This window comes from Poromitra crassiceps, assembly GCF_964638095.1.
Source record: "Poromitra crassiceps genome assembly, chromosome: 9".
NCBI classification, from domain to species: domain Eukaryota; kingdom Metazoa; phylum Chordata; class Actinopteri; order Beryciformes; family Melamphaidae; genus Poromitra; species Poromitra crassiceps.
In genome coordinates this window covers 47,156,293-47,171,356 of record NC_139630.1, presented here as the reverse complement: position 1 = coordinate 47,171,356, position 15,064 = coordinate 47,156,293, and the positions used below count along the sequence as shown (strand labels likewise).

At 40.4% G+C, this 15,064-nt stretch overlaps 3 protein-coding genes across 3 annotated transcripts; 2 read left to right on the top strand and 1 right to left on the bottom strand.

Moving 5' to 3' along the window:
* The first annotated feature begins 7 nt into the window (after nucleotides 1–7).
* gtf2h5 (general transcription factor IIH, polypeptide 5) lies at nucleotides 8–1,244 on the top strand. Its single transcript, XM_083643764.1, has 3 exons — nucleotides 8–138; nucleotides 490–573; nucleotides 889–1,244. Exons 2-3 carry the CDS (start codon nucleotides 539–541, stop codon nucleotides 1,067–1,069), a joined length of 216 nt encoding a protein of 71 aa, XP_083499890.1. The 5' UTR covers nucleotides 8–138; nucleotides 490–538; the 3' UTR covers nucleotides 1,070–1,244.
* Nucleotides 1,245–2,056: 812 nt separating this feature from the next.
* dynlt1b (dynein light chain Tctex-type 1b) lies at nucleotides 2,057–3,628 on the top strand. Its single transcript, XM_083642605.1, has 5 exons — nucleotides 2,057–2,116; nucleotides 2,268–2,309; nucleotides 2,701–2,824; nucleotides 3,078–3,155; nucleotides 3,453–3,628. Exons 1-5 carry the CDS (start codon nucleotides 2,093–2,095, stop codon nucleotides 3,521–3,523), a joined length of 339 nt encoding a protein of 112 aa, XP_083498731.1. The 5' UTR covers nucleotides 2,057–2,092; the 3' UTR covers nucleotides 3,524–3,628.
* tmem181 (transmembrane protein 181) lies at nucleotides 3,627–14,266 on the bottom strand. Its single transcript, XM_083642604.1, has 17 exons — nucleotides 14,178–14,266; nucleotides 13,746–13,849; nucleotides 12,986–13,053; nucleotides 11,838–11,928; nucleotides 11,593–11,714; nucleotides 10,865–10,981; nucleotides 10,628–10,708; nucleotides 10,322–10,421; nucleotides 9,387–9,517; nucleotides 8,289–8,380; nucleotides 8,119–8,176; nucleotides 7,039–7,141; nucleotides 6,298–6,349; nucleotides 6,081–6,163; nucleotides 5,900–5,989; nucleotides 5,730–5,796; nucleotides 3,627–5,166 (listed from the first exon to the last, which is right to left on the bottom strand). The coding sequence occupies exons 1-17, from the start codon at nucleotides 14,183–14,185 to the stop codon at nucleotides 5,082–5,084; spliced, it is 1,452 nt and encodes a 483-aa protein (XP_083498730.1). The 5' UTR covers nucleotides 14,186–14,266; the 3' UTR covers nucleotides 3,627–5,081.
* Between the last annotated feature and the right edge of the window lie 798 nt (nucleotides 14,267–15,064).

Genomic DNA, 15,064 nt, shown 5'->3' with positions numbered 1-15,064 from the left:
GACATCACTGATTGTGTCATAGGCATTGGGCCACGCAGCTATACCAGCAGCCGAGCTTGAAACACTAGATTGTCCTTCGGCACACACCATACCCGGACGTTCCCACAAGCAGCCCCTGGAAACAACAACAAATAGCAGGTTGGTGAAAATGATCTAACTCTCGCCCTTGAAGTTCTTTGCTCTAATCCAGTTATGTGACACTGGACTTGTATATTTGCTGGTTCAGTTGTTTTGTGTTGTATTCCCGTATGCGCAGCATTTGGTGCTTGATTTATCATGAGTAACGTTGCTCGCACCAAGCTAGCTCAGTTAGCGTTAGCTTAATCATTCAAAGGCTATAACTGCTGTGTTCTAATGCCGTCTTTAGCTGTAAGGAAGAAAAAAATGTCTAATGGGAAAAAATTAAGAGCAGGACTTCAGCCTAGGAACTTAAAAATGTATTTTGTATTCTCATGTCATCATGTCCTAACCATGTCGTTTGTGCTACAGGTCTTGGACACTATTTTGCATATCTGCCCATTTTCCTCCGCCTATCAACATGGTCAACGTACTCAAGGGTGTTCTTGTTGAATGGTAATGACGGCAATTAGCGTTAGTGACAAACAAACTGCACAACAAATCTTTGTAATCCCATCAAGTAGTCATTCATTTAATGCACATTTGATTGTAACTACAACTGACGCATACCAAGGTGAGCCAGATTCCGTGTAAGATGTCAAGTAAAGTCCTTTAAAAGACTTGCATTTAACTTGACACCCTGCCTGTGCTGTTATTTTACAGCAATAAATCCAAGGAATTCAAGGATTAAGCTGATCATTCAAAAATAAATTATTCCTCACATTTGTGCTGAATTTAATACATTCCCCTGCTTCCCTCTCAATGCAACAGTGATCCTGCCATGAAACAGTTCCTCCTCTACCTGGATGAGACATCAGCTCTGGGGAAGAAGTTCATCATGCAGGACCTTGATGACACACATGTCTTCATCCTGGCAGAGGTGGTTCAGATACTGCAGGAGAGAGTTGGTGACCTAATGGACCAGAATTCATTCACCTTCACTCAGAAATGAGACTCAACTTTTTCTTATAATTTTCTCTTCTTGGACTTTGCTTACATTAATGTGAAAATGCTAATTCAAAGCATTGTAAAAGAAAAAGTATACAATTGCACATTTTGACACTTGTCTGACTGTATGATGGGTTAATGTACTGTATGCTGAGTAAATGTGAATATTTTCATCTTGATGTTGTTTTTCATTTGTGTTTCTTGATCTGTGTGAATGTGTAACCCAAAATAGTTTATAAATATCAGTGGTGCTGTGGAAAGAAAAATAAAACATAACTACAATTTTGCTTCATATAGATATAGATATATATTTTTAAGTGTGCACTCTGTGCACATCAAGGTTAAGTTATTTTTTATAAACTTTATAATAAAGTAGGTTTCATTACCCAAAAGACCCTTGAAAACGCATGTTAACGCCAGGTAAATGGAATCAGGCTAATGTGGTCTAGCACAATCTGATTGCAATCTGATGGCAGAAAACGCATGTTAATGCCAGGTGTAAATGGCCTCAGTGTCACTGGCTTCTCTGGAGGCAGTATCCTCCCAATTTCTCCCAGTGTTTCCTTTCACATTTATTAACTGTCAGCATTACATTTTCTACATGTATGGCATTGCCAAAAACACAAGCAGTATACAAATAGGCTGTCAAGGAACTACTGGTAGCACTTACATTACAGCTTATTAACAACATGATAATAGGGGTAATAGTGTGATAAAGATGTAATACTTATGATATAGGCCATAGAAATGTAACACCTCACCCTATAAGATCAAGCAGGCTACATTTTCATCTCACTTGTGCTATTTATCCATCTAGATCGCTTTGTGAATAGCTTATGTAAAACATGTTTATTTTTTTTTATTTTTTTAATATGTAACATTTTCTTGTTTGGGAAGGAGCGCTTTGGACTGTTTGGGGTTGACTGTTGTTTGAGGTGCTCTTTGGATAGAGGGATTCGCTTAGGGGCGTGCTCTGTACAACTCGCGTCACCAGGCTCTTAACAGAGACCACTAGCAGCAGATAATCATGGACGAGTTTGCGCCAGAGGAGGTGAGGTGGGGTTGTTGGGCATTTGTTATACATTATTTTTTCTCCACCGTCTAGAAATATCCCCACGTTCTCTTTGATTAGAGCTAGTGTCAATCAATCAAAAAGTAGAACTAGTTTTAACGTTTTTTCTCTTTTGTTTATGTCCTGACAGACTGCATTTGTCGTTGAAGACGTGAGCACAATCATAAAAGAGGTAATAACTAGTTTAGATGCCTTATTCGCTGTGTCTGTATCCACAAAGTTCAGATTTTACCGACAACTTGGTAACATTAGCTAGCATTGTTTATGTTGAGCTAGCCGTTGCTAAGGAAGGACCATTGGCTGTACAGGAAGGACACCATGGTTGCTAGCCACTATGCGATATTTTTCCCCCAGGATGGCGAAGGCATGACCCGCCCTTCTCTGCCTCTGATTGGCCTAGCGTGAAACGTTCATCCAATCACATTCGCTTGGCTATCCTGCGTCTAACGGGCGAGTCATTCCTTCGCCATCCTGGGAAAAAATATAGCAGCCACGGTCACCAGTGTGATGATTCGCTCATATGTGATCCGTATCTTCTAGATAAGTAATTTTTTCTTTTCTAGTCAGTAGAAGGAGCCATAGGAGGGAACGCATACCAGCAGAGCAGAGTGAATCAGTGGAGTACCAATGTAGTGGAGCAGTGCCTCAGTCAGCTCAGCAAACTGGGCAAGCCTTTCAAATACATCGGTATGTGGGCTGCTGCCTGTGAAATAAATAATTATATCTATATAGTTATACACATACACACACACACACACACACACAGTATATTATTTTCACCCTTTCCTTTCCTTGCCTGTGAAATATAGCTACTGATGGTTGTTGTGCTCTGAAGTTACTGTGTGTGTGTGTGTGTGTGTGTGTGTGTGTGTGTGTGTGTGTGTGTGTGTGTGTGTGTGTGTGTGTGTGTGTGTGTGTGTGTGTGTGTGTTTCTCCACAGTAACCTGCATCATCATGCAGAAGAATGGAGCAGGTCTGCAAACAGCCAGCTCATGCTTCTGGGACAACACCACCGATGGTATGTATGATGAAACACCTCCTATCTTTCTCATACAGTACATACACCTTTTGTGTCTACATCCATAATGCTGGAATTGTGTTTAGTTGCCTATGTTTGCATGTTGGTATTTGTAATAAACAGAGCTGTGGGTGGCTGTAATCTAAAACGAAGTTGACTTGTTGCTGAAAGATTGTTCATTCAAGTCAGTATATGAATGTAAAGTGTGGTTGAGGATGAAAATACCCTTTATGGGCTCCCTTCCTTGACTTGCAAATAAAAGTGAAAATATCTCTCACTGTATGTTGTACCCAACAGGAAGCTGCACAGTGAGATGGGAGAACAAGTCCATGTACTGTATCGTCAGTGTTTTTGGCATGGCCATCTAAACCCACCACAATGTACCTCATTGTAATATCAAATGTCTATAATATTTGAAATGAATAGTTATGTTTTGTTACCTTTAAATGTGCAATCCATTAAAATACTTCTTTACACAACTTTATTTACATGTGACATTACAGAGTGCAGCATGTGCAGTTTTATTTCATAAATATTGCAAGTAACTCCACCATATGAGATCCCTTACCTACCTCAATCAATTTTAAAATAGCGAAAATCAACATAAGCTAGATCCATACTCAAATAATCAAACATACATTTATGTCAAAGCCTTTACAAATTTCAGACTGCAGCCTGTTTAGAAGAAAACATAATAAGCTTAGTATGAAGACAAGGCACCATCTTGAATAGAACATATGTTCAGATATGATTAAGTAACAAATACTGAAACAACTGATTTTGGGGAAAGTGATTATATATCCAAGTTCTATATATAAAAAAGGAAGAACACATCATCTAAACACTTTTAAGCAATTCATGTTTCAACTGAAAATAGGAAGTCACATTATGAAAAAAAAAACAGGCAACTTAAAATCATGTTCTAAATAAGGCAAAAAGACTTGAAAACTGACTGACCAGGGAATGAAATAGTCAACAGACAACACAACAGATTAGTGGTCCTTTTGAACAGTTCTTAATACCATAACAAAAAGTTCATCAAGTCCATGCAATTAATGAAAATCAAAAGCCCTTCCAAGTCATGGAACATTGTGACAATACAGTAGCAAGTGCCGGCCAAATAAATAAAAAGAATCGGACGAGTGCAATCAAAGCTGCTTCACAAGGAATGGGTTAACGAAGGGGCTGGAGGAGTTCAGTAGTACCTACTCCAGTTAAGGCTCTCCCTGTTTTGTAACACATCTGAGGATACTGATGGTTTGTCATTAGCCATCACTGCTATGGCACTTTAAATCCATTTAGAAACTCATGTGAATGTTCTCGCTCTACAATGTCTACACATTAAATAGCTGCTGAGCTTTTTCACTTTCCACCATATTAGCATAGGTTTTCAGCTCTTGCCGGCTTTTTGAGCACTCCTCAAAATCCTCAGATTGTCAGAGAGCTGATGGGAATGGCAAAAACAACAATATAGTACAAGCACATAGAGACAGCAGTGGTTCAACACAAAAGCATTCAAAATAACATTGATTTTCTTGATAAATAATAACTCCCCACAATTAATATTGGCACTTTTCCCGTTCATCCTTAACTATAAAGTTGTAAGGAAATGCTGGTTATGGAAAAAAAAGTGTATAGATAGTAGAATTGTGTTTGTTTTTGTAATTGGCAAAGTTTGTTTATCTTATTCTCAATGAGACTGAAAACATTGAATGCAGGGGGGGGAGGGCTACATGCCTTTCAGTAAAATTACATTCAGTTGACATGGAATTTATTTTAAAAATATATTTATGTACAGTTACAGTATATCACTTTGCATTACCGATGCAAATGCTCCTTATTTACACATAGTTTGTTGTAGTCCATCCCAGTGGTTTCCAACAGGGATACAGGAGAAGAGGACGAAGGCGCCGGTCAGAGGTCCAATCAGTCGCTGTCACTCTCATCCTGGTACTTGGCGGTTGCTTTGATGGCACGGCCATTTTGTAAAGGCATTTCTTCGTAATCACTCCTTTAAAAATACAGAAAAAGAAACATCAGTGGGTTCATGAGAGTGCTCATACTGAACACAACCTGAAAAAAAGCTATCGACACATTAACCTACATATATATATATATATACACAGACAGTATATATATACTGTATATATGTGTGTATATATATATATGTGTGTATATATATATATGTGTGTGTGTGTGTGTGTGTGTATATATATATATATATATATATACATTTATTTTTATTATTATTATGTAAAACATGACCAAAAACGCAGACAGAGACCACTTACTCAATTTTATATCTTATGATGATATATTTCAAGGTCAAACGAGAATAATCACATTTATCAATGAGCGCTCCTTCTGTGATTGGCGAGATAGCAATGCTTCATAAATGCCACGTGAATCCTTTCGTAAGAGGCTTCATACAATGCAGTATCTGTGCTCCATTCATAAATGAGGACCAGTATGTTTAGCATTTGGCAAGTTTTTCTGGTATTTTACTGGTATTAAACGTAGCCTAAAATACTAAATATGGCAGGTTTATGCACCATCAAGTGTACAAACACTTACCCGTATATGACTTCATCATCAGAGTCATTTAGCATGGAGAAAGCAGGATTATCCTTCAGCTGGGAGTCTGAGAGTGAAAACAAAATCATGGTGGATGGAATGTTTCTCATCTATTGCAGCAGAGAGGACAAACTCCATGAACAATGTAAGACTTCAATTGTATCACTTACCGTAAAGGGCATTTTTAGAAGGGGAATACACAAACGCTAACGTGTACAAGTAAAAGTTGAGCAGGCCATAGAACGATAAAAATTCAGCTGGTATGTCTGGAATTAAGGAACAATCGTCACTAGTTAAGAAAGCAATAGCTATCATTCACAAGAGAGGACATCACAGTCAAAAAAAGGATATAGTTTTGGTAGTGAGTGGACAACTCTGCCACAAAATTGTCTTGGAGAGCCTTGGCACCAAACCTCAGGTACAGAATAACCATGCTGGAGATATATGGATGAGATTGACAGGATACATGTGAATCAAATGAATAAGAGATGTTTCTCTTCAAACTCTTCAAAATCACAATGATGCTGGGAATTTCAGGATTTTGTGTGTGTGTGTTCCTTAAACGCACCTTATTATGAGGACCACAAATGTTAGCGCGGTCAGAAACTTCAGTCGGAGATCTAGTGACAGAAATGACACTGTTGGCATGTTGATATAATCTTAACTAGAAATATTGGGAATCCCATGATACATGCTTACGTCTTGAGCTCTTTGTATGTATGATTACTGAAGGAATGCTAATTTCCCATCTCTGTAAGCTTATATTTCACAAAATCACTGCATAGCATACAGTATATATGTTTTGTATAGTTTGTTCATCAAAGGAAAATTAACGCACACCAACGGTTGTAGTGAGGTGCTGATCACTGGAAGTAAACTTGAGTTGAAAAAGTTTGCCACACCCTCTGGCTCCATGCATTTATTTAATGTATTATATACATTAAAGCTTCACCGGCAGGATGTAGCACATGGGATCATGCTATTCCCACCAGTTCCCTTCCGCCCCAAACAGGCACCCCGACCGACCAGAGGGTGCTAGTGCAGCGACCAGGACAACTTGTATAGTTCATTGACATACAATTAAAATTTGATTAAAAAAAAAAAACTAAAAATATCCTTTCTAACGTCCCTCGCTGCCTCAAACGCCCGCGCCCGCCCAACTGGCAGCGCTAATTTCTACCGTACCTCTTGCCCATTTCGCATGCTCGCAGACGCATCGCCCACTCAACTGGCATACTCTTCACGGATGCGCAGTTGAGCAATTGTGGGCCGCGCAAGCCCTCGTCTTATCGTCAGATCAAATATGTACCTGAGTAAGGCATGTTCTTGAGTTCAGAACAAGCTCGGACAATCAGGAAGATCAGGTAGAGGATGTAGACAGCCACTACGATCAGGAAGAAGATCTTCATTCCCTGGACAAATAACATGGGTGTTTCATTAGGACACAAACACATAGCATACAGGATATTAATGAATACCATCCTAACATTAAGTTGCATCACCTTTGCTTCTACAATATAAGTGGCTGATGAGAACTTATATCACCCGTTACACTGAATCGTTGGTCCCCTAATATTCCGGATATCTGTAGTAAATGCTTTGTTGGAAAGGGTACTCTATTTCATTGTGTATGGGACTGTCCGAAGCTACAAAAATACTGGGAGTGTGTTATTCAGACGATAACAGAAATTGTTGAAGTTGAGGTCCCACATCAAGCAAAATTATGTGTTTTAGGTATTTTTCCAGTTAATTTTATTGGTAACTCAAAGCAGAGGACTTTGATAGATTTTGGACTCCTGCAGGCCAGGAGGATGATAGCTCTGTCCTGGAAAAAAATGGAAATACCATCAATACAAGTTTGGAAGAGGGAGATGGCAGCCTGTATGCCACTAGAACGCCTGACTTATATCAGTAGAGGAAGGGCAGAAGATTTTGAGAGGGTATGGGACCCTCTGATATCATTTCTAGCTCGTTGATGTGCAGTTTTTTGTTTTTAATTTTTAATTTTTTTTTTTTGTCTTTGTTTCGTTTTGTGCTATTTATCGTTGTTTTGCTTAGTTTAGTTTTGTCTTCTTAATATAATTATGTAGTATGTGAATTTGATTACTATTGTCTGTATGTATGTGTAATATATGTGGGGAGAAAAATGTGAAACTGAATAAAGTATTGTGGAAAAAAAAAAAAGTTGCGTCACCTTTAACACAACCCATATCTTAACTGATAATAAAGGCCTTGTTTATCCTATAGTTTTCCTCTGTCTCCCATCATAACATAAGTGGATCGAATAGGTGAAATCAATAACAGAGCATAGATTTGATCTGGACTCACGTGTCACACTCAAGATGATCCAACTCACTGGTCAAAGTGTCTTTATAGGCAACGGACTCACCTGAAAGTTTGCTATATCCACTTTGTACTGGTAGGTAGGATCCTGGAGTTCATTGACACTGTGAATCCAGGAAAAGGGGTTTCCCCTGCGTTAGTTGCGTTAGTTCCAAGTTTGTTGTAATCGATAGTTTGGATCAGTTTGCTTGTGGAGTGGACAGAGGTCAGACTTACGTTTGCCATATCCCCAGTGTAACAGCTGAAAGCCACAGGAGACCGACGATGACCAGCTTGGGGAAGTAGAACGTCAGGCATTTTCTCTCACCCTGGAAAAAGATCAATCACACGCCGTGTGAAAGGTTGGACTCTAAAGCTTAATTTATACTTATTAGAAAGTGTCGCTCAGCACATGGTCGCAGACGAAAAATAAAGTGTCGCTCATGTTGCTGCATTTATGCTTCTCTCCGCGGCTCAACGGTCACGTGATGCTATAGACAGAGGGAGGCAGAGAACTAGTGCAGACAGCCAAGAGAGGGAATGCTGTTAGTGAACCCACGTCGGAGGCAAGATGTAACTGCAGCCGCATATAACGACACACAACCACACAATCACCTCCTCGCTCTCTGGGAAGTTGGTCACTGTGTTCTTTGTGATTTTCACGAAGTCATACATCAAGGACATGCTGATCAAAATACCGGGGACACGTTCATTAATTTGATTTCAGCGAAAACTAAAACAAGGAAGTCGCGGGTGCCCGTCTATATAGCCAATCAGACTTGCGCGACATTATGTGACGTAGTCAGCGACACTAGACATTTCACCAGGTAGCAGACGCTGCTCGCCGACACTTGAAAGTGTCGACTCAAGTCCTCATTTCTGTCGGCGACCGTTTCAAAAGTGTTGGCAGATGAAGCATAAATTGGGCTTAAAGCTTCCTCCACATGATAAGCGATCTTCTCTTCTCTCACTGTGAGGTAGAGTGGAGAAAGCTCAGCACTAAGTAGGTCAAAGTTTAACCAATTTGAACTTTGAGCGCAGCAGCGCACGGTGGAAAATTTGAGCGGGGCGCGACGCCAAGGGTTAGCGCTGCCGCATAGTTGAGAGGTACCGCTCTCCCGATAGACAGGGCACAGAGCTGTCACCATCTGTTCAGCAAATAGGAGACGTTCCTTTTGTTTTTCATCACCGCACGCCAACATTCCAAAACAGCCCAACGGACAGAACTCTGTCCATCAATAATTCTTTCCGTTTTCCAGCGGATCAGTGAGGCCGCAGCCTAAAGGAATAAGCACATCGGTCTTGTCATGCTAGAAGGAAGACTAGTGGACCCACCTGAACCCTGATGCCGTGGTAGACACAGAGCCAGAAGAGCAGCAGGGCGCACAGGAAGAGAGCCTGGAAGAAGGTGTCCAGTGTCCCCGGAAACCAGCTGTTCACCAGGAACGACAGCGGGAAAAATGGATCTGAACGGCAAAAGCAACAGAAGAGCGTCAAAATGAGGAACAACAAGTTGGACAAGATAAAACTGGACAGGAGACAGTCATTCCACATCTGCAGGCTGACATATTGATTATTTATACAACAGGTAGTTCCAACAAAGCAATCTCATTGGTCAACTGGACATTTAGAACGTGCTCAAATCAGCATAACAGCACGCATATGACTCATAGCTGTGCCCAAATGAAAAATGCCTCATCACTAAAATATTACTCCGCCATTTTAGCATTGACGTGTCTAGACGCTCTGTCATCCTCATCAGCTGTGCGCCGAGTCGTGACATACGCCGCTACTAGCTTAAAAATGCATGTGAAGTTTGTAGCTAAATCTGTTAATGCAAAAAAAAGTCACCAGATATCTTTGAGCTAGCATGGCAGTTTTGTGTTTATGTGTGGTATTTATTATTCAGTTTGGGAAATCGCAATTTCTAGAAAGCATTAGCTCAAGTTGGCTGGCTGACTCTACACTGTAGAGTCTACAGGGACTAGAAAGTGTCTCTATTGCTAAGTTGTTACTAAGGGCCTACTTTTTTACACAGCAAATTGTCCGACAATATGAACACATTTTGTTTATATCTTTTATTTTGCGAGCAACAGTTGTATAATCGCAATATTACATGAGAGGGTGTGCTTTACCAGCATTATTGGCATGATAGTGATGCGGTAAAGCACATCCTCTCATGTAATATTGCCTATTTGTTCCTTCTCTGTAAATCTACGGTTGAAATTGGATGGACAAATAAAAGGCAAAAGGATCATATTCAAATTCACCGTTATAGAGTAGCAGCAGAGGCAGGAGGATGGACATCCACTTCTGCTCTATCCCCCAGTCCCTCATGGAGAACTTCCTCAGCGAATGTGCAAACATACACTGAGACATGCAGAGAAAACAAGATTAGTCCTCCTGGATGCAGTAAAGAAAGGTCAATTCAGAGTCTCTGGTGCTGTTGTACAGTATCTGATAAGTGATAACTTGGTTTCAGACGACTGCTTTGTTCACTGTGACAGGTTACAGTGGAATGCTGGCAATGTGACATTCATTTAGATGAAGACCTAGAAAGTAGTCTCTCCTCTTACCGTCACCATGAAGGTCAGAACCACAAAGACAAACCGGAACCAGATTTCCACTTGCGAGAAGGTGGGGTTGTACATTTTCCACTGTGGAGGAATAAAAGGAGAGAAGGAGAGCAAAAACATTGACTGACCAGTGAGTGAGCTGAGGGGATTTTTGAAAGCAATCCCATGTAGCAACAGAAAGAAGTATCACATTCATACATATTTAAAAAAAAACGTCCCGCAATGTTTGTCACTTACCACAAAGTTGACCTTGATGTCATAGGTGATGTTTTCGAGGCCTTTGAAGCGGACTATGATCTGGTACTGGGTGTAGTTCAGGTAGCCCAGATGGAGCACAATGATCTCATCACATTTCTGTATGAAGACAGATACAACATTTAATCAACAATCCATCTAGTATACTGTAGTGTCAATGAGCTGTTGGACAATATCTCAATCTGTCTATCAAATTATATTCTGTACGGTCTACAACACCCACCTGTTAGGCATGCTGTGAGACTGGTGGATTTACGTGCGGATACTTAATGTCCAAGACACACTTGGTAAACTGAAGTCTCGATAACTAGGAACGCTGTAGCACTTGATAGCTGAGTCTGCAAAGTTCGAAGATGGGAACTGTGCAGAAGGTTGCCGTGAGCTTAGTCTATGAACAACTACAGAGGACCTGCAGAGCACAACCTTATAGGTCCCGACTATGGCATCACACTGCGTTGTGACATCATCAGTAAGGCCATCAGAGACATGATTTAAGACACTTATGAATCATGACATCATCACCGTCTGCGACATCATCAGTGATCTATGACATCATAGTAGGAATGATGACATCATCCTAACACCGCCCCCACTTATCAGTATATTAAGTGACATATCATAAACCTGCACTCAGTGCACTGCTATGTTGGCTGCTACCTGAATTTCTGATTAATGACTAACTGGGCCGTTCAGAGCCGATGGACACTCACAGCCCCGCAGTGCAGCGTCCGTGGCTTCTGGTGCACATTGTTGTTAATGTGCATGACGCTGGCGTCCTGTGTCACGCCCTTCAGCTCCACGTCGATCTCAAAGTGCTGCTGGAAGTCGACCACTGACAGAGACAGGAGCACAACAAGCCGTTATCAAATGATCACATGATCATCATCAAAGACCAAGCTGAAAGAGGAACAGTTAACTGTGTCCATCTATTCTGTAGTATGTTCTGTGGTCTTACCATTGCTGTGCTCAACCTGCATCAGACAGGTGAGCCATAGCTGCTGGTGGTAGGTGGTGAGGGGAGGAGAAACTAGGTTGAAGGGTCCAGTCTGAAACCATAAATTGATTGAAAAAATTAATTTGATAATTATACAGCACTGTACTAAAGCCAGAGCCCACCCTTTTGTTTATGTAAATTCCATTAAATCGGCCTTTCAGTACAGATTATTTATTTTTTGGTGTCAAGCAATAATGCAGGAAACATGTAAACAATTATAATATCAAATCTATCAGTATTTAGTTTGTCCACTCTTTACTTTTGCGCACCGTACTTTAACTCTTCCAATCTTAAAACCAACAAAAGTTGTGCCCAAAGTCTCTACACTGTTAGCACACTTTCCCTTCAAAAGCAAAGCAACACTAACATTCACACAAACAATGACCCAAATACACCTGAGCTGCCTTGCACATTTCCTTCTCATGTGTATCTACGGAAATGGCTAAAGGCGATATTTCTGATGCGATTTGATATACAGTAATACACTTGCATAACAAAGGTGAAAGTCATTATCAATTATAATAATGATCATAAAATATACAACAGGAGGAGTGGGACAAACATGAATGATTGTTGAAGGGATCCTAGCAAAATAAACTGGATTTCATCATTGTATTTCTATTTGCTTCTTTGTATATCTTTTGTCATTTTACTTCTAGTTGTCTTTTTGTTTCTTTTCTTTGCGTAAGGATGTATTGTGCTATCATATTGTTGTCGTGCCGGTTATGTGTGGTTAATATATATATATATATATATATATATATATATATATATATATATATATATATATATATATATATATATATATATACACACACACACACACACACACACACACACACACACACACACACACACACACACACAACAAAACAAAACAGGACATTCCAATCAGAATGGCTACAAGATTAGACAGGGAAAGTGGAACAGATATCAAAATGAAACCTGCATTCAAAGTACTGATGGATGGGCTGTGGTTCATCTGTTTTCAGGGCAGCAATCTGATAGCAGCCTACTAGCTTTAGGCTGCCTGCTTGCCATATATGTAAGTTGTTAATATGTTGGCATCCGAAATATCAACACTCCTTGCCTTTCTTAAAATGCCTTACCTTCACCGAGTGGTTTTTCAGAAGCAACTGATCACCGCTGTGCTCTTGCTCAGCAATAATCCTAGGACCTACAAGATGAAGGGGAAATGATTCATAAGCTTGTCTCATAGCCGTGTCTCCTCCCCATGACCCCAAAAAGCACAAAAAGGAAGAAGACACATTTAACCTATTTTCTGGTCTACAAAAAAACTGCAAAAAAAGAAAAAAGTGACATCTGCACTCTGCACACTAAAAGTAACACCATCCTTACTTTGCAAAATCAATTCCATTACTCATTGTCGACTGAGCTAATAGAAGTCTGGGAAGTTCCGCTCTTCAAGGCTTCTGCTCTGAGATTGTGTTTCAGTGTCACGACTCTGGGCTCTGTGTAGTCCAACTGAATGAGCCCTTTTGTCAGAGAGGTGTTTTTTTTAACCAACTCCTGTGCGACTTCAGCATCCAGCTACACACCTGTCATCACAATCTATCAGTACTAGTAGGTGGTGGAGTCAGATAGAATGACTCACTCACTAACAAACCACATTTCTCTCCTGAAAACTTAGAAATCTATGTTAAGATGACCAGACTGACAACCAGCTTGTGTCATCATTACTTTACTATCAGTTTATTCTCTCTCTCACACTCTCTCTCTCTCTCTCTCTCTCTCTCTCTCTCTCTCACACACACACACACACACACACACACACACACACACACACACACACACACACACACACACACACACACACACACACACACACACACACACACACACACACACCTGCAATGCCAATGAAGACTGTGAGGCTGAAGCAGATCAGGAACACCACAAAGACCAACACGAAATGTCTTTTTGAGAGGGTGTAAAGCCGCATGGGGGCCAATCTGTCAGAGGGAGATATAATGCATTAGGCTCAACGCAAACGCCTGGCACAAACACAGAGTGAGATGGACAGACACAACTAACGTTACAGAGACACAGACAGATACAAATAATCCCTAGAATGCAGCAAAACTGACTATTGAGAACACTTGTAAACTAGCCACCAGACTTTGGCACGCTAGTGTGGATCTGTCAACACTGCTAGGTTAGCTTTCATGCTAGTTAATGTTAGCTCCAACATACGGCAGACAATACAAAGATAGCTACACGCTGCCTTCCACGCCTATTGGCACATATTTAACGGGTTACTAGCTCCAATATCACACTTACAACTCCATTTCTTTCGATTCGCATTAACAGTGGCGAGAAAAAACACTCAACGCTCAAATGTAATCCACATCCGTGTGCGAGCATCAGCGACAACTGGAAGGCAACGTCATCAAATGGGAGGGGTTGTAGTCACGTCACGTGGTATCATCCCAGAGAGTGTCAGCTAAAGCAAGAGGTGTCACTCCTGCGTAGCGTAACGTTACTTCCTTCTTCGTTTATCCCGTTGGGCAGAACAGTTTCTTCTTTTGGTTGTTGTGACATGTGAGTGACTGTTTCACATTCAATCTATATCTTCGCTTATTTGAGCGTGAAATGTGGTCCAGGTTTTATTTTTGCGAGACCTAAACATGTCTTTTAATTTGTATAAAACAATTAGCGCCTGCTACTGTTGTGCGCATGGTTAAGTGATTGAGTTGATTAATTTCTTCCTGCTTTGCTATTACGACTTTCTTTTCATGTATCAAACGCAGCATGCTGGTAAACACTTGTTGCGGTGACAGGAACAATAGGCCTTATTTCAAATTGTGGGTTTTGCTATCAGATCTCAAGCACACAATTAACTAAATACGGATTTGCATTCAAAAAGGCTGCACTGGGATAACGATACGAATTGTTTTCCATCGGGCTGCATGCTATTTTTTTAAATTTGTATTTAATCTATTCTCTGCAGCGCCACACTGGGCTTCAGTCAGGCAGAATGTGTAAACGTCCAAAAAAAGAAGAGATTGTCAATGAACGCGCTTAATTGCACTAAAAAAATAAACGCATTTGCTTGGGTGTCAGTGTAATGACTTCATATTTATTCCCATATCATGACGATTTGCTGATTTAGTACCCCTTATAAAGGGCAAATTGTTCAATTATAATGCATACAACGCCGAAATAGC

Bases quoted from the DNA above. Each gene is read 5' to 3' on its own strand.
- tmem181 (XM_083642604.1), bottom strand. The intron at 11,929-12,985 runs GTAAGGCATTTT...TTATGGTTTCAG, and splicing joins TGAAAAACCACTCGGTGAAG to ACTGGACCCTTCAACCTAGT. The intron at 6,164-6,297 runs GTGCGTTTAAGG...ATATATCTCCAG, and splicing joins TTTGTGGTCCTCATAATAAG to CATGGTTATTCTGTACCTGA.
- gtf2h5 (XM_083643764.1), top strand. From the start codon at position 539: ATGGTCAACGTACTCAAGGGTGTTCTTGTTGAATG. The intron at 574-888 runs GTAATGACGGCA...TCAATGCAACAG, and splicing joins AAGGGTGTTCTTGTTGAATG to TGATCCTGCCATGAAACAGT.
- dynlt1b (XM_083642605.1), top strand. From the start codon at position 2,093: ATGGACGAGTTTGCGCCAGAGGAG. The intron at 2,310-2,700 runs GTAATAACTAGT...TTTCTTTTCTAG, and splicing joins TGAGCACAATCATAAAAGAG to TCAGTAGAAGGAGCCATAGG. The intron at 2,825-3,077 runs GTATGTGGGCTG...GTTTCTCCACAG, and splicing joins CAAGCCTTTCAAATACATCG to TAACCTGCATCATCATGCAG.